At 46.6% G+C, this 20,851-nt stretch overlaps 2 protein-coding genes across 16 annotated transcripts in view; one reads left to right on the forward strand and one right to left on the reverse strand.

Moving 5' to 3' along the window:
* The window catches only part of FZD9 (frizzled class receptor 9), a 31,021-nt gene that overhangs the window by 8,603 nt on the left and 1,567 nt on the right, over positions 1-20,851 (forward strand). Inside the window, exons 2-5 of one of the 9 annotated variants that reach the window (XR_011682384.1) lie at positions 14,453-17,336; positions 18,435-18,523; positions 19,906-20,030; positions 20,429-20,541. The exons of 1 other annotated variant lie outside the window; for it this stretch is intronic. The gene's annotated coding sequence lies outside the window, so the exon portion shown is untranslated. Of the gene's footprint in view, positions 1-12,160; positions 12,180-14,452; positions 17,337-18,434; positions 20,031-20,428; positions 20,542-20,851 lie in introns of those variants that run through there. 7 more of the 9 variants (XR_011682383.1, XR_011682387.1, XR_011682385.1 and 4 more) reach the window with 7 other exon arrangements.
* BAZ1B (bromodomain adjacent to zinc finger domain 1B) overlaps positions 1-20,851 on the reverse strand; it is a 47,456-nt gene that overhangs the window by 6,344 nt on the left and 20,261 nt on the right. For all 7 annotated transcript variants that reach the window (XM_071447856.1, XM_071447857.1, XM_071447855.1 and 4 more), the window contains 9 exons: positions 20,119-20,230; positions 13,535-13,633; positions 12,943-13,120; positions 12,312-12,497; positions 8,094-8,241; positions 6,447-6,594; positions 4,135-4,253; positions 1,786-1,934; positions 30-133 (listed from right to left, as the gene is read on the reverse strand). In XM_071447856.1, the coding sequence (XP_071303957.1) occupies positions 30-133; positions 1,786-1,934; positions 4,135-4,253; positions 6,447-6,594; positions 8,094-8,241; positions 12,312-12,497; positions 12,943-13,120; positions 13,535-13,633; positions 20,119-20,230 (1,243 nt within the window). The remainder of the gene's footprint in view (positions 1-29; positions 134-1,785; positions 1,935-4,134; positions 4,254-6,446; positions 6,595-8,093; positions 8,242-12,311; positions 12,498-12,942; positions 13,121-13,534; positions 13,634-20,118; positions 20,231-20,851) is intronic.

A 20,851-nucleotide genomic window follows, 5' to 3' on the forward strand; every position in this document is an offset into this window, starting at 1 on the left:
CAGAGGAGGAAGACGCCATTTGCCCTCACCTGAAGGGCCAGCTGAAGCGGTACTTGATCAGCTTGCTGAGGATTTCCTCACACTTCTGCAGCTCAAGGTTCTGGCGACGCGCTGTCCTCTTTGTCTGAAGGACCTGCCCACACAAAGTGTGTTGGTAAAAAGAGGGAACTGCTACAGGCTTCGGAGTTCAGCTAACAGCCCTGAGGCCAAAGGAGCTAGTTCTTAGCACAGCCAGGACACTTCTTCCCTCTGAACATGGCGAGGGGCTGGCACTGGCTCCCCAGAGGAGCTGTGGCTGCCCCATCCCTGCAAGTGTTCAATGACAGGTTGGACAGGGCTCGGAGCAACCTGGTCTAGTGGAAAGTGTCCCAGTGCATGGCAGAGGGGTTAGAATGCGATGCATTTAGGACCCCTTCCAAGCCAGGCCATTCTGTGATTATGACATGTGTCAGCCGCTTGGGTTCAGGACAGCAGCTTCATTCAGGAGCTTGGTGGGAACAGCTCACAAACTGCCCAGCTCTCTTCTGGTAGCAGGTGGCTTTTTCAAAATAAGTTCAAAGACAATATGGCCACAACAAGCAGCCAAAAAATAAATGCCAGCAAATGAAGAATGTGAATTCCCTCTCCCTGCCTTCTCTTGAGCTTGCAGCAGGAAGAACCCGAGGCAGATGGAGAAGCACTTGTGCTGCTGTTCTGCCCTGGCAGAGTTGACTGTGCCATTTCAAATCCCAGGAGCAGCTGGTGCCCTGAGCACTATCATCCCTGTGCAGGCTCAGCACAAGGTCACTCATGTGCCCAGGGACCCAGAACAGGTCACACCCAGCATGGGGACATCCCCATAGCTTCCAGAGCTCAGCTCGTGGTATGTCACTGCTGAAGAAAACACTGAATGACAGGAAGGCTTCACAGCAGAGGGTACTCACTATTCTGACCCAGCTCCGGTCTCTTCCCAGGACAAGTGATAAATCATGACAAAGTCCTCTTCTCTGAGCCACTCTGCTGTTCCAGTAAGATTTTCCCCACTGGAATATCCCTCTGTGCTGGCTGTGGCTGTCTATGCTGGGCTTGCTTGCCCTCCAGTGTATAACACAGACAAGCACAGTCCCCCAGACCTAGCATAGGCAGCAGTGAGCCCACAGTCCATGAGCGAGGAGAATGACAGGACTCACCAGCACCACTAGTGCTGGTCACGGGACAGATGGCAGATCTGCAGGGCATTGTGACGTGGCTGTGGGGCTGGAGTATCCTCACGTATCCCCTATGGCATGTAGCTCCCCAGAGACAGTCACTGCAGCTCCCCCGCACCCAGCACGCACAGACTGCTCTGTGCAGGAGCCTATGGTTTTATTCTTTAAATATCAAGTGAAACCTAAACCGGCCAAATTATGTCCTGGAAGTTGGGGAGTGACCATACAGACAACAACTGTCATAAAATGGCCAAGGCTAGGGAGCAAGGGTCCAGCATTGCTGGCATTCTCTGGCCATCCGGGACCCCCTCAGTTCCCCCACCTCTCTGCAGAGACATATGGATACTATTTAAAAACCTTTAACAAGCTGCAGGCTGCCTGCTACTCCAGGGGACAATGTGTGAAAGCGACTGGGGAGGGATGCCTGACATATCTGTGCTCTGTCTGCAGCAGGCCCTTAAGGATATGTCTCCTTTGTTAACCCAGCCCAACCCGGGCTTCAGGGTACTTCTCTGTGAAGGGATAGGAGGAAACATGCCACCCGTTTGGTTTATAACTCACAATGTGAGTGGTCTCCAGGGAGAAATTTGGCACTTACCAGCTCATCGATGTCTGCACCGTTGACAGGCGCTGTGCGCTGCCGGGGTCCCCGCACAGAGTGCAGTGTCTGCTTCTTCCTCTGGTGCCTTCCCTGCCTCGAGGAGTACATGGAGCCCTGCTTGCCCCGGGCTGCCTTTCTGGGCCTCACTGAAACAGATAAGCCATGGGCTTAGAGGCCTGGGTGCATCTGGGAGCAGACACCACCCTTTGCTTCCCACACTAGGCTGAGCCTCACTCAGGCTGGTGACCCCAGGGACCACCTGGCCTCATCTCAGCTACACTCTCACACCTTCTACAGAGGGCATCTGTGGGTCATCACCACCTGCCTGAAGAGGCCATGGCTGGCAACAGCCTGCTGCTAAGAGGGTACTCACACACAGCAGATCCTCAAGCTCCGAGGGAAACCTGGGAGCTCCTGGATCATCCACTGCAGGTCAAGCAAACCTCTCTGCCCGCAGCACCAAGAGACCCCAACACATCAAGGTTTGAGGGAAAGACAGGAAAGCAATGCAAGGACAGACAGCTGTCTCAAAACAGCAACATACTCTCTGAAAGCACTGGGAGCAGAAATCGGGAGTTTCCTCAGTTTCCTACTGCCCCTTTGCTCCTCACAGTTTTGGGGATGGGTGCTTTTCCAAGTGGCCCACATAGTGGGATAAGCCCCCTGAGAAGGGAACTGTGTGCAGAGGAAGTGTCAAATTACTGCAGCTGGGAGCTGCTCCATGTGCTGCAAGTGGGAAACAATGGGATTTTATTCCCCAAGACTTGGGGTTGCCACATTACCTCCTAGAGAAATGCAGTCGCCTGTGTGAGTCTGCCTCTCAGAGCTCCCCACTGGTGGCAATGTAAGCATGTTGACGCACTCCCTTGTCTTATATTTCTCCCATGACCCTCTGTATGAGGAGAATGTGTTTGCCTTCCCAAGTCCAAGCCCTTCCACCTGATCCCAAGTCCTTGAGCTGTATCCAGCACACTGGATACCTCAGCTGCAGCCTCTGATCCAGCCCTGTCCCATAAATCATCATGCTGGGCATGTGGCGAGGCTGCAGGACGTCCACCTGCTGTCACTCTGCTTGTGTATCAAGCGTGCAGCACGTGCTAAATGTCTGACAATCCAACATTCTAGGTTAGATCCCTCAGGATAAACGCCATAAGGATCAATGTGATTTTTCTATTCAAACAAAAGTTTTCCATGGTGACCTTTCCATGTTAATGCTCTCTAAAGCCAGGGGTTGCATTTAGCACTTTATTTTTAGTGACTGTAACTCTCTTTTGCCATTGTTTGGAAAGCTTGGCTCAGCTCCTGCCTTGGCCATGCAACACAGGCTAAACACACTCCAAGTGTGGACATGGATACACTGCAGGACAACAAGCAGTGCGCACAGCCGTGGTATCAGTGAGCCTCCCTGAAACCAGAATAAAGTAAGGGAATCAAGACTCAGGCCTGGATGGAAACCCTCAAAAGAACATGGGCTAATCCTCTGAGTCCCAGCCTCTGGATTCCATCTGCCTTGTTTAAGACAACCTGTATTTAATGTTATGTCAGTCAAGGACAGTTTGACAGAAAGCAAATGAAGGCAGTGTGTCATTCCCAGACTGAACTTTCCAGTGCAGCAAGTGAGACTGAATCAAACTCCCCTAAAACCAAAGTGGATACACATACTAAATATGTTTAGGTGAAGAAGCAGACATTGAGGTATCTAGAAAACAGTCTTTTATTCCTCCCAGCTGCCCCAGGAGCATCCCAACTGGTCTCTGTAGGCAATCAAAGGGTGCTGGTGGTCCAGGCCACACTACACCTGGAGCACTGTGCCTTCTAACTGGAATAAAGAGAGGAAGTGCTAGTCCTCCTATTTCAAAATGCCACCTTGCCAAATCACTAGAAGTCCTGCACTCAAGGGGTTATGAACTGGTGGGAAAAAGAAAAGAAAGGAGAGGGGGCTCTGGTGAGAGTTCCCATAAGCAATTAAACAGCTTCCAGTGTACAACAAATCCGGTAGGCGCAGAGACTGACAATCCCACCGCTCTGCAGGCCCTGATGACCCCCCAGCCCACTGCAGTCTCTACTGACCCCTCTCAGCCCTCAGAACAGCGGTGTCCCCAGGGAGTGACTGGGCAGTGAGCAGTTTCAATCTTTGCTAGTGCTGACCCCATCACAAATGGCCAAGGGTTTACTCCAGCTCCCCAAGTAACCACAGCACAGCCACAGCCTTTCCCTGTGACATCTCCCAGGCCTATACCTGGCCTGCATGAGGAAAAGTCCCAAAGAGGATCAGTATTTCAGATACTGAAGGCAGGAGGGAGGATTACTATTTTCTGTTACTTCCCTATTTGGTCAAAGCCTTACATTTTAGTCCAGCAACTTCATAGTCTTCTTCCTCCTCTTCTTCCTCCTCAGCATCTGGTTCATCAGAAGCTTCCTCACCTTCTTCACCTTCATCTTCAGCAGAATCCTCTGCATAGTTCCTGGAACAAGGCAGGTGTATGTGTTTGTGGTACAAGAGCCTGAGCAACAGAGCATCAGTGGCCCCAGGGGCCTGGTACTGTTTGGACTGTACTACAAACACCAGGCTCAGCCAAAAGCAGCTTGCTGTATTCTAGAATATCAAGTTATAGCTACAGCTCAAAGGACTCACTTCCTCAACTAAAAATCAGGACTGAAAATTCCCAAGAGCTGAATCATGGTATTTTTTGGTATTCTAGGCACCATGACCATGGGGCAGGGGATTATAAGACTGTGATTGCTGTGTAATTACTCCTCCCTGAGAGGAAGATTTGCTATTTGCCCAGGTCTGCAGACCAGGCCTAAAGAGTTTCAAGAGGGGCTCTTTTTCCTGCTGGAATATTTTCCATATACTTAAGGAAATAGATTGGTTTCTTTACACTATGGGAAACAAATCGGTGAACAGAATGTCAGGCTCCTCAAGTGCTAAAAAGTCAGAAGCCATGCAGACTCCCTGCCCAGCACATTCTGGCTTCTCATCTGTGTCTGTTCAATCATTCATAGAATCATAGAAAGGTTTGGGTTAGAAGGGCCCTTAAAGCTCAACTTGCTTCAGTCCCCCTGCAGGGGACACTTCAGCACTTCAGACACTTGGAGCAGGTTACTCAAAGCTCCATCACTTCCAGAGATGGGGCAGTCACAGCTTCTTTGGGCAATCTGTGCCAGGGCTTCATCACCCTCAAAGGGAAGAATTATCTTCCCAATCAATATCCAATTTAACCCTGCCTTCTGTCAAGGGACAATGTCAAGGAAGCCATTCCCCCCTGTAAACGGTCTCTCTCCATCATTTTTGCAGGCTCCCTTCAGGAATTAAAAGACTGCAATTAGGTCACCCCAAAGCCTTTGCTTTTCCAGGCTGAACAATCCAAACTTTCTCAGCCTTCCCTAATTGCAGAGATGCTCTATCCCTCATATCAACTAGGTGGCCTCCTCTGGACTTGCTCCAACAGGTTGAAGTCCTTCCTGAGCTGGGGATCCCAGAACTAGAGGGAGCACTGCTGGTGGGGTCTCATTTGGACCATTAAAAAACAACATACCCAAGCAAAAGGGGACACAGGCAAAGCTGCTATGGGAGTCTAAATCCCCTGGAGAAAGAGGATCTCGAGCAATAAAAGGAATAAAACTTCCAAAGCACAGAGGGTGAAGAATATGCCAGGCTGACATTCTTTTCCTATCTCAGCCAAGACAACAAGAGCAGAAAGCAGAAAACAGGTGTTCTCCACCTGATGGCTCTGGGCCAGGAGCTGAGCAGCTTGCAGGTGACTCTGCCACATCCAAGTAACTATGAACTCAGGCTACAAGAGTTGCTTTTAAGCCCTGTCATTTGTGTACAAGCCTGATGAACTCTTAAAATGCTGTCCAGAGAGTAAGTAATACTTTTAAGGCCATATACCACCACCTGCACGGTACTGGCTGGCAAACCTCTATTGTGCTGCTCCTCTGTCAGGGAGGATCTGCTCTCTGCTTCTGCATCAGGTGCCACTTGACAGCCTCACCTCACCGATATACGGGGAGATGTAGCACAGTTACCACGAGCAAATGACACTCACTGTAAAATGTTTAAGTTCCAGCTTGCAACTCAAAAAACCAATCTAACCCCATGCCTTCAGGAGGCAGCAACTCGTATTTGCCACGCCTCCTCAAATCACATTCCCTTTGTCACATTATAAGATGGTCCTGTTTTGCTAAGGTCATCAGGTACAGAAAACCATTAGCACAGCACTTTGACTTGTCGTAGCAGAGTGGGGATTGAGATGCAGCCTGGAGTAATGTCTGCTCTAGCTTAAAAGAACACTGCAGTAACCCAGCCCAGGGACCCACAGAATTGCAGCCACCAGCTACATGAAGAAATAACCCAACCACATGCTCAAAGGAAACAACAACTCTTAGTGTAACTAATTTTGGCGGGTGTTTTGCCTATGTTTTCATTTCCAAACCCAAGTTATTTATTAAAACTCATGAACTTATAATGCATCAGTACAACACACGTGTGCTAAACTTGCATCCTGAAACTGCTTTTCTTTCTGTTTCCGTGCTGCTTTAACTGGGTGATTTCAAACTTTCTAAAGGGGCTTTGCTCCAGGCTGGTTTGGGTCTTGTGAAAAGAGGCTCAAGACTGTGCTGTGACAAGGCTATGGGCAGGAAGGGTCACTCACCTGCTTCGTGAGCTGCGCCGGGCTGTCGAAGGCTGGCACGCTGGGCACTGCCACTCCCCGTCTGGGATCTCATAGAGTGCCGGCCGCAGGCAGAACAGGTGGAAGGCCTTGTTACACTCATCACACAGGATCAGCTTGTCATCCTCACCTAGGAAAGTGCAGCTCACTTGTAACAAGGCCACAGCCTCAGTCAACCTGAGAGGTAGAAGCTGCTGCAGTGCTGGAGGGCAGGATTAAGCAAGAGAAAGATGCAGAGTCCCCTCTGAGGGCAGGGACCCTTTCTCTGATGACCTTCCTTGGGGATCCTTCTTTCTGTCCCACCACTGTATTTATGAACAGCACCATTTAAAACCAAACAAAATCAATGCAAAGTCCCTCGCCCTGCAAAGATTTCACTCAAGGCAAAGATAGAAATCTGCCGAAGAGGTTCCACTCAGGCAAACATGGGGAAAGTGTGCGGCAAACAGGGCCCCAGAGCTGTAAGCTAAAAATGGAGCTATTCTTCTTCTATGTTCAGTCTGGTTAACCAACATGGTATCTTCTTCCACTTGGGGTGACAAGGCTACACTGAAAATCAGTATGCAGCAGGACTAGTCTCTTTGTGCCTCCCACTGATGAGGGGAAACAGGGAAATAATCCTGAGCCAGCTTTCCTTTACTGAAGTGGAAAAAGAAAGTGCAGAGGGCTTGCCAGCTTGTCTTTCTCTAACATCTCAGTTCTTAGCTTCTGTGAAACTACTGTGTTAGTCTCAAGTGAGCCCCCCCTTACTTTTGCCTAGAAACTCCTTCTAACAGCAGGTAGGGTAGCTTTGGCACTGGTTTGGCAAACTCTTGAGGTTCTGCAGTGAAGGCAGATTTTGCACCAGTTCAGCCCTTACTTCTCTAAAGGGATGGATGGCTAGCCTTTTGGTAAACAAAAGTTGCCCAGCAGTCCCCCGAGCTCTGCCTGCCCTCATTTTCCACTACAGTTTCAGCAAATATAAAAGTGAAGAGGCAGAATGTACCACCAAGCTCTCTCCTCCAGGCTCCCGTCCAACAGGAGAGGTTATGGCAGAACAAATACCAGCAACCAATCTCTGCTGACACCCCTTCTATTTCGCCCTCCACCTGGAAGATTCTAATGTCCTTCATTCTACAGTGCACACAGAGAAAGTATCCCCTCATCACCTGTTTGGTGACCTCCCCAGCTCATTGAGTAGTTCTGCTCCCACTCTGGCATCAGAGCAGCAATATCCCACCTCGCTTTCCCCATAACAACCTTCCCAACCCGTCCTTGCTTGCTCCTTCTCTAAAAAACAGGATTAACTGACAAGGCTCAGAGATCCAAAGACCATTCCAAAAATGAAACTAGGGAATGGACAGTTGCGCAAATATTCCCAGAAGGATTTGTAGATTACTTTTGTCCAAGTACCCTAAATATCCAGGGGATAGCAGCTCTGCAATACTGGCTACATAAGAATGGTTTACTGGAGTCAGGGTCAAAGGTTTTTGAGAGATCAATGCTGCTGACTGTAAATCCTGACATTCAGAACTTAAAATACAGCCATAGTCAGAGTGACAGACTACAAGGACACATCACCTAAGCACAGCAGAGGTGACAGCATCCAATTGCTGCACGGGCAGGAATTCTGTGGGCAGGAATGCGTACCTTTCTTGCGACACACTTTGCATCTGGCATTCTCTGCTGACATATCCCACTTGATACAGGCATCCAGCATCCCCAGCAGTACATGCATACGGGAGAAGGTCTGGGCCTCACGGATTGCTGTCTTCCATTTCTCCATGGCTGAAGCAACCTGCAGACAGACCTAACATCTTACAACAATGCACAGACATAGATCCCTTCAGTCTAAAGATGTTTTTATATCCCTTAGCTGGGAACCTTCATAAACAAAGCTCAACTCTGATATTTCTTTCCTTCTGTGTTACCTCAGCAGTTCTGGTTGTGGTTTATCCATATCCAGTCTCCCAGGATCAGACAGTTTGTTCCTAACAGTCAACTGCTTTGCATTTCACAGTCAGGTTGAATCAATCTATGAGAACTCCACTAAATTCTTGCTCTGAAGGTCTAACCCAAATAATCAGCAGGCTAAGAAAATAAAAGGCAGAAATCTAGCACTGTAAAATGTGGGAGGAAAATTGTGGAACAGCTGGTAATCACAGTGGAAGGAGGGCTGAAGTGACCTGTGCTGCCCTCCAGTGGGTACCACACAGGCACCTGGACCGCAGCAACACCCGTGCGGTCCCTGAGCTGCTCAGGTGGCAGAGGGAACCCAGTGCCACCAGCTACAATCACACTGCACAGGCATTTGGACAGCCAAATATGAAACCAGCTGCTTCCCTGAGACACTCTGGCCTCAGTTCATCTGAAATCCCAGAAACTGGTGATGAGGATGCAGCATCAAAACCGAGCCTCACACCACGGCAGCTGCCAGGGTCAGCACAGAGCAAGGCCAATGGGAACCATACACCCAGCTCAGGAGGTTTGGAAATACCATTTTGATAAATCCAAAATGCAGCAGGACAGAAGTTATCCAGAGCCATGTCCCTCTCCAATGGTAATCTTGTGCTCTACAACAGTGACGTGATGGCCCAGACATGACAGGGACATAACAGGCCTTTAGTTTATGTTCTTCTACCCCAGGAGAACAAAAAAACAAACAGTGAAGTGTCAGATAGGAAAATCTAAACTCTGCAGCTGACAGCAATTTGGGAGCCAAACAAAACCTTGGAGTTTTGCAGAGTTGCACATTCTCCTCTGACTGAATTTGAGGAAGCACAGCACATATTAGATGCTTGGAAAAACACACAAACTGTTCTGAAATGCCAACATCCCTACTGCCGTTGCTGGTGCGGATCCTGAAGAATCACCGGAGACAAATGTAAAGCTGCCCAGCCCACTGTGGAGGCTACACAGCCCCGCGCTCCATCTTTGCAGAACATTGTTGAGGTGCTTTGCATACGGTATAATTGATTTTCCACGGAACTGTTCCATGGGTTTTGCTGTTCACATGCTGGGCCAAGAGAAATCTGCAAAAGCTGTTGGCAAGCTTTGCTGAGATGTTTCTCCCCAGGTCTGTGGAATTTAACAAATTTCTAGCCTTGCCTCCCAAGCATCAGGAGACTGTGGCATTTGAGCAGCACCAGTACCAAGGGAGTTCCAGCTGCCAACAAGGCAAAATGGGAGACTGGAGGAAGTTACTTAAATCCCCTCCTTACTGGATAGGAGCAACTGAGCAGGGGAAAAAAACAAAAAGCAACTCCCAGAATAAAAGAACGAGTCCTCAGTCACATGTCAACCTCAGAGTGACAGAAAACACCTTCTTTGGTAAAGGTAGACAAGCCTCCAGATACGAAGGCTCTCACATGGCACCCTGAGCTGAAACCCCTTGGAACAGCTGAAACTGGAATTGCTTGGTTGTGAAGCTGCTCTTTGAGGGATTGTCTGCAGGTGCAGACTGACTCTCCCCTTGCACAGACTACTGAACGTGGGTCACAGGAGGGGTAACCCATCCATGTTCTTCACTCTGCTCATGCTGTAGTGATGCAATGTCATGCTGCAAAGAAGTCCTGTTCTGGGACAGTCCAGCATGCTACTGCCACTAGAAATGGAAATATTTTCATCAACAGTGACACCAGCCTGATTTTTAGGAGCAGCCACAAAAGCCAGGTCTCACTGCAATCCTTTGCCACTCAGTAGTGTGAGCTCCAGCAATGCAGCTGAGCCAGCAGGAACCCTTAATACAGACAATTATGTCAGCAAACAGGTGCCTGTTAAGCCATAACTTGTTTCTCACAGGGAAAATGAGACATACCCATACCACAGGGTTGCAATTCTTCCTCTAAGTCTGGAAGTACATTGAGTGTGTTTTCCAGTGTGGCTATGCTGTATTTTACCTCCTGTGTGCTCTCAGTGCACAAAAGGCTTCATAATTCCTAGCCTATGCAGGAGATTTTTCTTCAGAACAGTCAGCCTGGCAGTCAGGGACTTTCCTCAGATAACTGTATCTAAGAAGTAGGCTGCTCTTTCAAGGTCATCTGTAAAGGTTTTCTGCTTTGGCGAAAAGAAAGCTTATTCCAGATAAACTGAGGTTAAAAAGAATTGCCAAACCAAACAAAGCAACAAACACCCCAAAAAAAGTTGAACATTGCTTGTACCACCACAAAGGTCTAGAAAAGCCTGAACGAGATAGTAAGCACTGCACTGCATAAATAAATGCTCCAGAGAGATTGGCATGACACTAAAGCCAGTGCTTGCGAGGGGGGAGACCTGCACAATCACATATTGGGACTGTGTTGTAGTAAATCTGATGCTACCCTGAGTACACCCTACAGGTATGGCCCTCAGGGTTACAGCCCTAAGGCAAATTTGAGTAAAGCACAATATGGTGCTGCTGTAGAAACAGGAAATGTGCTGATCCAAGTCCTTTCTGCCTCAGACCTCACTGATTTTACAGCACTCCATTTTGCTGTGAGCTTTCAGGAGACAGCATCCTCCCATTACCCTTGCACTTAGGATGGAAGATTTAAAATTAGCAAAGTTTAAATACTTCAGGACAACTAAGGAATGTGAAAATTTCTAGCACCTATCCAAATTATCCTGCTAACACAGCAATAGCACAGCTTAGCAAAGATCTGATGTTCAAACAAGCATTCAGCATACAGTGACAGGAGCTTTAAAAAAAGCCCCACAGATCCACAGCAAAAAACCTACCTCTAGCCTCAGTCACAGATTCCCAAAAAGGTTTGTGTTGGAAGGGACTTTAAAGCTCGTCTCGTTTCAACCTCCCTTGCCATAGGCAAAGATACCTACCACTAGATTAGGTTGCTTCAAGCCCCATCCAACCTGGCCTGGAACACTACCAGGGATGGGGCCGCCACAGCTTCTCTGGGCAACCTGTACCAGGGCCTCACCACTCTTACAGGAAATAATTTCTTCCCAATTCCACTCTCACCCCACTCTCTATCAGTGTGAAGTCATTTCCCCTTGTCCTGTCACTACATGCTCTTGTAAATTAGTCTCTCTCCACCTTTCTTGCCTGCTCCCTGCAGATAAACACAGGTGAAGAAATATAATTTGGTTTTAAGTTGGGACTTTCAAGTACTTCTGCTGATCCAATCCTGATATTGTTGCCTCTGCTGAAGTCAGTGATCAGTCAGGGCAGAGCTGAGGACAGTGGGGAAAGTCTTGTCACGGGGCATTAATGTCCTGTTCACCTAAGTATACAGAAACCACCCCTGAACTCTAGTACCTATAGTACCTCTGCTGCACCAGTGTGAAACACTGGTGCAGCATAAGTGCCTGCAGTACCCTTCCCAACCCTCTGTAGCTCCTCTCTATCCCTTTTATTAGGAGAGATACATCTTTAGACCCACAATACTACTTTTCTCCTGGAGGCTTGCTTGCCCAGACATCTCCCCACGTGCTCCCACACATCCAACAACTTGTATCTCCCTTTGCCTAATGTGGTATTTACCTGAATCTCTTCCCCCTGAAGTCACCAGAACCCAAACATGTCTCTCCTTCTCTTTGTGGACCAAAGCACCATCAGTCCTCTCTTGCAGATACAACTCCTATTAAGTTCTGTGAAAATATTCTATAATATACTTTTATTTAAGCAGAATTGTATGGAAGGAACTTGACCCATTTCCTATTCACAGAGAGAAAAATAGGCATCTCCTCACTATTATTTTTACTTTCCCCATAATAAACAGGCAACACCTGGCCCCATAAACACCAAATACACTCAACTTCAAATCTGAAATGGGAGGAAGTTGCTCAAGATTTAGTACCTCATGAAATGGACTGCTACTACTCAAAGAGTTCTACTGCAAGACTGAAACAGAGCCCTGAGGTGAACAATACCTTGGCTTCTTCTGCCATTTTCTTGTCTTCATCTATCTCGTCCGCCCTGGCAATGTAATCCTCTCCTTGGTGTTTCCTTCTCTTCTGCTTAGGGGCCATGAAACCTTGCAGAAACTTCTTAACAACACCAGCCTGGAGCGCAATCACACACTCTCCAAAATCCTTTAGGCTCTCCAGCGAGTACACCTGTTGGAAGAGCACAGGACCCCATAACAGCTGGATATTACTCTCTCTGCTGCTTGAAGTGCATCTGCAAATGGACACCCGTGGTACCTAATGCAGTGTGGTTACCTGCCACACCTGGTTATGGAACCAGCATATTGCTGCTGTCTCAACAAGACATGCTGGCTTTGATATAGAAGATAAAAATCAGCTATGGAGTTCTGCTCCATAAAGAAACCTGTCATGAGAATATGGAAACAGGACAATTGAACAGGACACTCAGCTCCAACATTATGACCTGCCTATGCCTCAAGCCATCAGCTGTGTAATCTTGAAATAATTGTTTAAAGGACAAATGAGAAAACTGATTTCCTGCTCCTCTTGTCTGAGGAGAACAAAAGACCAAAGACCTTCCACAGAAAGTATCATCTCACACTTGTCTTGTTCAGTACTTTGCCTGTTCACTCACTTTTGCTTCATATTCTGGTGTCACATCAACATATCCCAAGCCTCCCTTCTGCAGCCGCGTTGCAACCTCAATCAGATCACTCCGGAGGTAGTTCAGCAGTTCCTGGTTGCCATCACAAGATTTGAGGCCCAAGTTCTGTTTCCGAGCCAAATGGATGGAATGTGTGATGTCCTGATACCTGGAAAATCAAACACAACCTTTGAGTACAGGAGCACTGCCCTGGGAGCAGAGCAGGCTCTGGGACAATGGTCTTCAGTGAGAGCTATGAGCTCCACCAGTGCAGAACATTCTTTGAAAGACACATGAAAGCACGTGGCAAATCTGGCTCAGAGCAACCGGCCCTGCCTTTGTTCCTGGTTTCAAGGAGGAATTTAAAGACTGGCAGAACTTCCTCACTGCTCAGAGTGTTATTTATCAAGAATCTGCCCAAGAAAACCAGCAATTGCTCAACCTGAATGTCCTCCCCTCTTCAGCACAGGAATAATCAAAGCCCAGCCTGGGATGCTGCCCCAGGAATGGCAAGGATTGCTGTGCCAAGGACTTGCTCTGACTTGGAGAAGGCACACATAAGAAAAACAAAGAGTAGGCTCACTTTTTCTCCAAGCGCTCCTTGAGCTGGCTCTCCCTTACTCCTTGGGGGTGCAGGCAATCCAGCAGTTCATCCAAATCCTTCTGACTGTCACAGAGAAACCTGAAAGATAAAAAAATGCACCTAGACCACTACCCTAGAACACCTAGGGTATCTCTGTGACGATACAATTTCCTCTTCTAAATAGTTCCCAAGGATCAGCAGGTAGGGATAAGAGGTAACCTATATCCTGACGCCATAGAGCAAGGTGAAACATTCCAGGAATGCTCGTAGAAGAATTCTGACTCAGGTTGGCTTCGTTTCAAGGTCCCCAAATGTAGCCAATGCCAGAGTAAGAAAAACAGAATCAAAATAAACACTAAACTGGTTTATAGATGTATTTTCCCCATTAAATTTATTAAAACATTGACATTTGAATTTAGTTGTCTATCCCAGGGATTCCATTCCTACTCTGCAGTTAAGTGATCTGAATGTTGTGTTAGATGTACTAGAAAAGACTAACATACTATGCACTGACAGCATGGCAATTTAATATTATTTTCTTTCATTAAACAGAAATCCCCAGATTAAAAAGGAGATGTCCTGGCTGATCCCACAACTTCTGCTGCTGGAGATGTGTGCCTGTGCAGGCTCTGTCTCTGCAAGTGCATAAGTCCTCCTCTGCTAAGCTTGCCAAAACTTGAAAGCCCAAGTGCAGAATCTGAAAACCATACTGATCAGCTTGAAACCTTCTTGCTCAGGAATCCTTGAAGACAGCAATGGCCATCAGCAGTTAGTCCAATCTAAAAGGAGAACTACTTTTACAGAGTTCTCTAAATCAAGATATTCTTCAATTCCAAAGTACAATCATGTTTGCATGCTGGGTTGTACATTTAAATGAGATTCCGCACTTTCCTTCTTTTCTTTCTAATTCTATTCTAGGAAACCGTGGAGACTCTTCATGTGAGGGGATGTGGACTCAACTCAAGCTTCAGAGGTCATTTACAGAAAATATGACTAATTCCCTATCTTCTATTAGAGGATTGCTCATCAGAAGAGGGAAGACAGGAAATAGGATAATCAACCTCATTTGGAAACAACTGCAAAGGACCACTCTGTGATCCTCACCAGAAGATTCCAGATCTAATCTTTCTTCTTGGGCATGAGCTCAGATGAGTCAAGCAACAACTAGAGAAAGATATCACTGTGGCTCTTCTTGGAATACCAGTCTCCAAAATGCTTATTTTTCTGGCAGAAATACTTACTAAATACCATATCAGAAAGTATTTCATAATTCTATCTATGGTCCTACTAGGGTAATAGCCTCACAATTTGCATTCAGCTAGGAAATTCATTACTCTAATAGAACATAGGATTGATTGCTCAACAATGGAAGCAGGATGTCTTCAAGCCAGTTATCTTCAGTACATCTGACCCCGTGGAGCATCCTCACTCTGTACCCTGAGATTAAAACCTTTGGGCACCATACTCTCTGCACCTCTCCCTGAAGAATAGGACAGAGCAGCTTCAGATATCCTTCACCTACTAGAATCTGTCACCACTGGGGAATGGCATAATCCATACGCCAAACCATCTGCTCCGCAGATACTCAGCACAGAAGTATTTCCCAGACACCTTGAGATGGGTCGCTCAGGTCATGATAAAACAACATCAGACATTGCTGGTGATACACCATGGAATCCAGCTAGACAAATATTCAAGATGACAATGCCTGAGCTTTCCCTGTTTTCTCCCATGGAGACAAATTAAAGGGGGGGCATTTACTGCACTGTTCTGTCACACTAAAAAGGAAAGGGCTCTGGAAACAGTCATCATGTAGGGTTTCTATTCTCCAGTATTTTGGGGGAAGATAACACAGGCTGCTGGGCAGGTGCAGAAAACAGCTCCCACCCTTCTAAGAAAGCCAGAGTTAAGCCCTGGTACAACTTTGTTCCTAATGAAAAGGACATAGGACAGGGAAGGAAGAACATCTGCAACAGGTACTTAAATCTTCCCAGTTCACCCTGAGAGTAAGAACTGGGCTTTCTGGGACAGGGAACTGATCTAATTAAGCCTGAACCTAAGCCTGATCTGCAAAATACAAACATATTGGAGACAGCATGTTAGTTTGATTAGTGACCCCTTTCTGCTCTGTGCAGCCACAGCTCCTGCTTCCCAAACTAGCTCCAGGCATGCCCTACCTGTAGGAACTACCTGCACATCCAGCTGGAGCTCAACCACTTCCAGGCTGGGAGCACTGACATGGTAAGACAGGGCTGGCATTTTAAATGGGGAAGAAAAGTGAGTCTTGCAGAAAGGGATGGTAAAACAGTTGGTTCCCTTCATGTTGCCTGACACAGATTAATCACACACTCCAGAGGGATGGGAAAGATCCCTTTGGGAAAGTCAAGACCAGGTTGGGGTCTTCAAATTTATATACAAGGGGGAAATCCTGACTGGTATCAGGGCTTCCTGCATTCACAAAGAACAGCCTAGATTCTCTCCTGACATTTCTGGCAGCACAAGCCAACAGACTGGTCAGCAACCAGAACAGAAGGCACAAATAGCACAAGCATCAGGTCAAAAGGAGCTTTCAGTATTCACTCAGGCTGAATATTCCTACCTGTTTTCAGGCTACAGGATGCAAGGGACCACAGAAAGATCTAAAACCTGGCCTAAGGAACAACAAAATTGAGAGAACAACAACTAGAGGAGCCCAGGACCACTACCTGCTTTGGAGGGTTGCTGGAAACAGGGAAACTCCATTTGTAGAATATAGGCAAGAAAAGGGAGTCTGTCAGCACCCATTCACAGTTAACTCAAATTGTCTTCTGAGGGAACCCACCATACCATGCTGAATTCCTAACAGATGAAGAACAACGGCAGTTACTCTGCAGCGATGCCAATGTTTCCAAATTCAACCCCTTTCTGACAAGGATGAGCAAGAAGTCTCCTGCATGCTAATATCCTGCCAAGGCTGTGATTCCCCCATGGTTCTTGCAGGAAAGTACACAGCTCACAAGCACTACGGTATGGACAGAGACTTCTTCAGAGCCTATGTGCCCAGAACAAGGAGATTTTTTAATAAGGATCAACATCTGTGAAAGTGGAGCACAAGTTGAACAGAGAGAGTGGTCCATCTGTCTGAAGAAGACAGAAGTAACCAAGTGTTTATGATGCTGCACTTTTAGTAGCACTGAACTAATACTTGAACACTGGACCCTTTTCTTTTCTGCGACAAAGTACTGACAGCAGAACTACTTCCATGAGATATTATTTATGTAACTCTTGATAGAAGTATAAATCTATTTCTCCCTTTATTAGTGCCCTACCAGCTCCCATCCTCAAAGGGAAAAGGGGCAGGACTGTGAAAATACAACTAATCAGAGTTAATTTAGTATTTAATTTCACAGTCCCATCACTCTAAAGGATAAAAGGGTAAAGCTAAAGATCCTTTATATGCACTCTGAGGCTACTCAATCCCACATCCCACATACCACTAGGAAAAGAGACAAACAGCATGACCTAAAGCAGAACACAAAGAAATGAAACTTCCTATGCACATGTGAAAATTACACGTTATAGCTGGACAAGTCCTTGTATCCAAACAACAGAGATATCCATGGACTTCAGTGTGGGCTCAGGGCTCCTCATGGCATCCAACGATAATGTGCAAAAAGCAGCCAAGCAAAAGACTCTTCCATAACCATTTATGCTCAAAGCAGTCCTTGAGATCAATGGCAATGGCCCCAAAGGAAAATACAGGAATAGGAATATTTCCTATTTTTCCTAGGATTTTCCTATATTTCCTAGGATATCCTCAGAGGTAAGTTCTAGTTCCTGGCTATCCCCTGAAGTAACAGCTCCCAGCCTGTCTCTTGGCTTTCTGTGGATGCTTACATGTAAGTGGTGGCAGGTGTCAGACAGGTACTTAACAAACAAACCATAAGGAGCTCCAGATCTTTAAGGAAAAGCCTTTCAGCTCAGAGACTTTATTGCTTAGCTGCAGGCATGGCTTTGGATGCCCTATCTCTCAGGGAGAGGCAGTCACCACAGCACTCAATTAGAAGGGGTTATGTGTCCTTTGAGAAGCTGCCTCTGTGCCCCTGCTCAAGGCCCATGCCTGGCTCAGATTTCCAGCTGCACTGTTGCCCCTGCCTGGCAGAACAGTGCATAGAGGCACGAGACCCTTGTAAAAAACCAGCAAGTGCTGTGACTGTCAGCACTTAAAAGTCCTTCCTAGCAGGGACAAGAAAGAACAGAAATTAAGGACACTGTGGCATAACAGCCAGGCCAACCTCCAGATCAGTGTCTGATGTCTGAGTGGCCAAAAGGCAGAGCAGGTATGCAGTGACAGTTCTTCAACCTACTCCTCCAGACTGCAGCATCTGCTGGTTTGAGGACTCCTCTGTGTGCCAGGACAATTACCTTTGCGCTTCCTACTCCTCAATGAACTCCTCTCTCAGCAGTTTGTCCACTGGTGCTTTGAACAGGTGCAATTCACAGATCCACAGCAGCTGGTAGCAGCCAGTTGTGTACCTCAGCTGCAGCACTTTCCTCTCCATTTCAAAACAGCCATTTGCTACTTTTATTTCCTGATCCCTCTTTTCTCTATCAAAGAAAACCTCTTTAGGAGACTTCCCCAGTTTCCTCTAGCATTACTCTCCATCTCCCTGCTGAACATACAAGTTTAGAGTGTTTCTGTTATTTATTTAGTATTTCTTAGCCAATTATTCTCTCATGCAAAGAGCTTCCCTCTTCTCCGAAGGCAGACCCTGTAACGATAGATTTTGTGAAGCAGGATTGTTCCCCAAGGGGGAAAATAATTGTTTTGCCCTTAGTCTGTACTACACTTTATCATTCTTTTTATTTCTTTCACTGAGATTCACCACAGGTTTTAAGTAGGCTTTCTTACTTTTAACAGCTTCCTTATCCTGATGTGAACTCAAAACGTTTTGTTATTGCTGCTACAGTTTTGTTTCCAACTTCCTCAACCCTTTCTTTTTTCCAAAGGTAAGAGACAGCACTTGCCTCGAACCATTTAGTAGGAAACTCTAAGGCAAATATTTCTGAAAGTGTTTTGGGCTTCTGGCTGTCACTTTAAGCTTTTTTTTTTAAAGAAGCTTCTTAATTCTTTTTGTTGCTTTCTCTTCTAAAAGGAGAATACCATCTATTATGGTCACTCCATACAAAGCAGCTCCTAGTGACAGAATATAATTTAGCACTGAGTGTGTCCAGGATCTGGTTCCAAGAGCTACTCCTCCCAGGCTGTGACTGGTTACTCCACACAGCACTCCTGCCTCTGTCACCACACTGATTTCCCTCAGAATGTTGTTGGGAGTTGCCAACCTGAATGAGCAGATCAAATACTGTGCTTTTTCAAGTTCAGCCTGGAGTCACAAAAGCTGAAGGAATTCTGTGTTAATTAACTCACTCAATTTGGCTCTATGGTGCCCTCAGTGTTAGCAATGTGCTCTGTAAGTTTAAGCTACTGTTTTCCTTATGGAATTGGTCCTTCTCCTGGAACACACCTTGCCATCTCTGCTCAATAAAGATCAAGTGTTAGAGGAGGCAGTCAGGAAGAGCAGAGGACTTCCCTGTGGATCACACTGCCTGTGCAGGACCCATTCCCTGGAAAGCCCAGCTGCCTGAATTTTGGCAAGATGTGCAAAGGCCCAGGGGTAACAGGGTGGGGATTTGTCATGGGAGGATGGGCCAGTGAAGGAAAGCACAGGAACTCTATGATATCCTATGACCTGATGCCATGACAGATAAGCAGCAGGGCAATACCAAGAGTCAGCACCCAATGCTGGTGGTTCAGATAAATCAAAACACCCACAATTTCAGTCTCTTTTACAGTTCCTGGTGGGGAAGCAGGTACACGTTTAGTAAAAAAGTAGCTCTGACTGGCAACTATTCTTTGGAGATGAGTTCAGCTCTATTTATCAAAGACCAAAGCAACCCCACTCTGTGTGTCAGCAGTGGAACTGTGTGGGACAGACACTGCTAAGAGGGGAGCTGCAGGAGCACATACTTTGTGACAGTTATGCTCAGGGTTATCTAAAAAAATACACAGTGCTCCACAGCAGTTAACAGGTGAAGCTTAGCCAGGGTTTTCTGGCACGGGGACAACTGATGAGCACTCCTTACCACACAGAGCAACATTCAACCAAGGAGAATTTCTTTAACGACACTGATAAGGCCAATTACTGCTGCAGGTTACAATCAACCATGCTCAAAGGTAGATTTGATTCACTTAGAAGACACTGCTTGGCATTGGGAAGCATTAAAGGGATAAGAGGCTGTCAACATGGAAGAATAAAATATTTAAAAAGCAATACATCAAAGAAGCATTTTAAAAGCTTAATTTATACTGCCTTTGTATGATTGATTAGGTTGAATGATGGCTCCACTGGCTCTTGGACTGGCTACCCTGTTAGCAGGGCAGTAATAATATCAGCAACAGAGGCCTGCAGAGCTGCTGAACCAACCCAACTGCTCAGCACTGAAAGAGGAACAGGTTTGTAGCAGGTTTAGCAAAAGAAATCTGTCTAGATTCCTTGACCTTTACATTTTGAGTACTTTGCGGCTATGGAAGTGTGTGTTACCATAAGTTCTGGCCCTGCTTGGGAGTGGTGGTCTCAGCAGGCAGGTCTGTGGTGGGCATGGAACGGTGCAGCTTGTTCCCTCGGCTGTCACTGCCTGTGCTCTTCCGCTTCTCTGCAAAAGAAAAGCACAGGCTCAGGTAGATTCCTGAGCAGCATTCCTACTATTCCAAATACATAAAACTAGTTTCACTTTTTAGCTGTATAGTGACGAAGCACTTTGAAAACCAAAGGAGGTATAAGCAGCATGAATTTTTATTTCTGAGCATCTCAGGTAACACTCCGACATGAATTTAAATCTTTGCTCATTCAGGCCTTCGGTTGTTAAGTTTCCAAAGGAATGTGCTGAAATCCTGCCCACTGGCTGCAGCAGCGGCTGAGAGATGAAAACAGCTGGAAGCAAAGAGCTGATCAGGAACACAGCTGGTCAGTATTTGAAACAGCTCTTGTAACATGGAGGAGCTTGGAATGATACACCTCCAGCTCAGTCAGTCTCGAAGACACAGGTGTCTGTAAAATTACACCTGGATGAAGGATCTCACTGTATGTTTGCCCTGTTCTATTCCTCTACAGGTGTCTAGTTTGCCCCTTGTCTAAGACAATCCTACCAGGTGAGGGCTTGGATCTAACTCCATAAGCTCTCCCATGCAGGATTGCTTAGATGGACTCAGTGCCAGAACGTGATGTTCCAAAAGCAAGAAATGATCACGACTGAAACTCAGTTGAGTCAGATTAT

The sequence above is a fragment of the Agelaius tricolor genome, unplaced genomic scaffold, assembly GCF_023055355.1.
Source record: "Agelaius tricolor isolate 1412-34295 unplaced genomic scaffold, bAgeTri1.0.p SCAF_25, whole genome shotgun sequence".
Taxonomy (NCBI): domain Eukaryota; kingdom Metazoa; phylum Chordata; class Aves; order Passeriformes; family Icteridae; genus Agelaius; species Agelaius tricolor.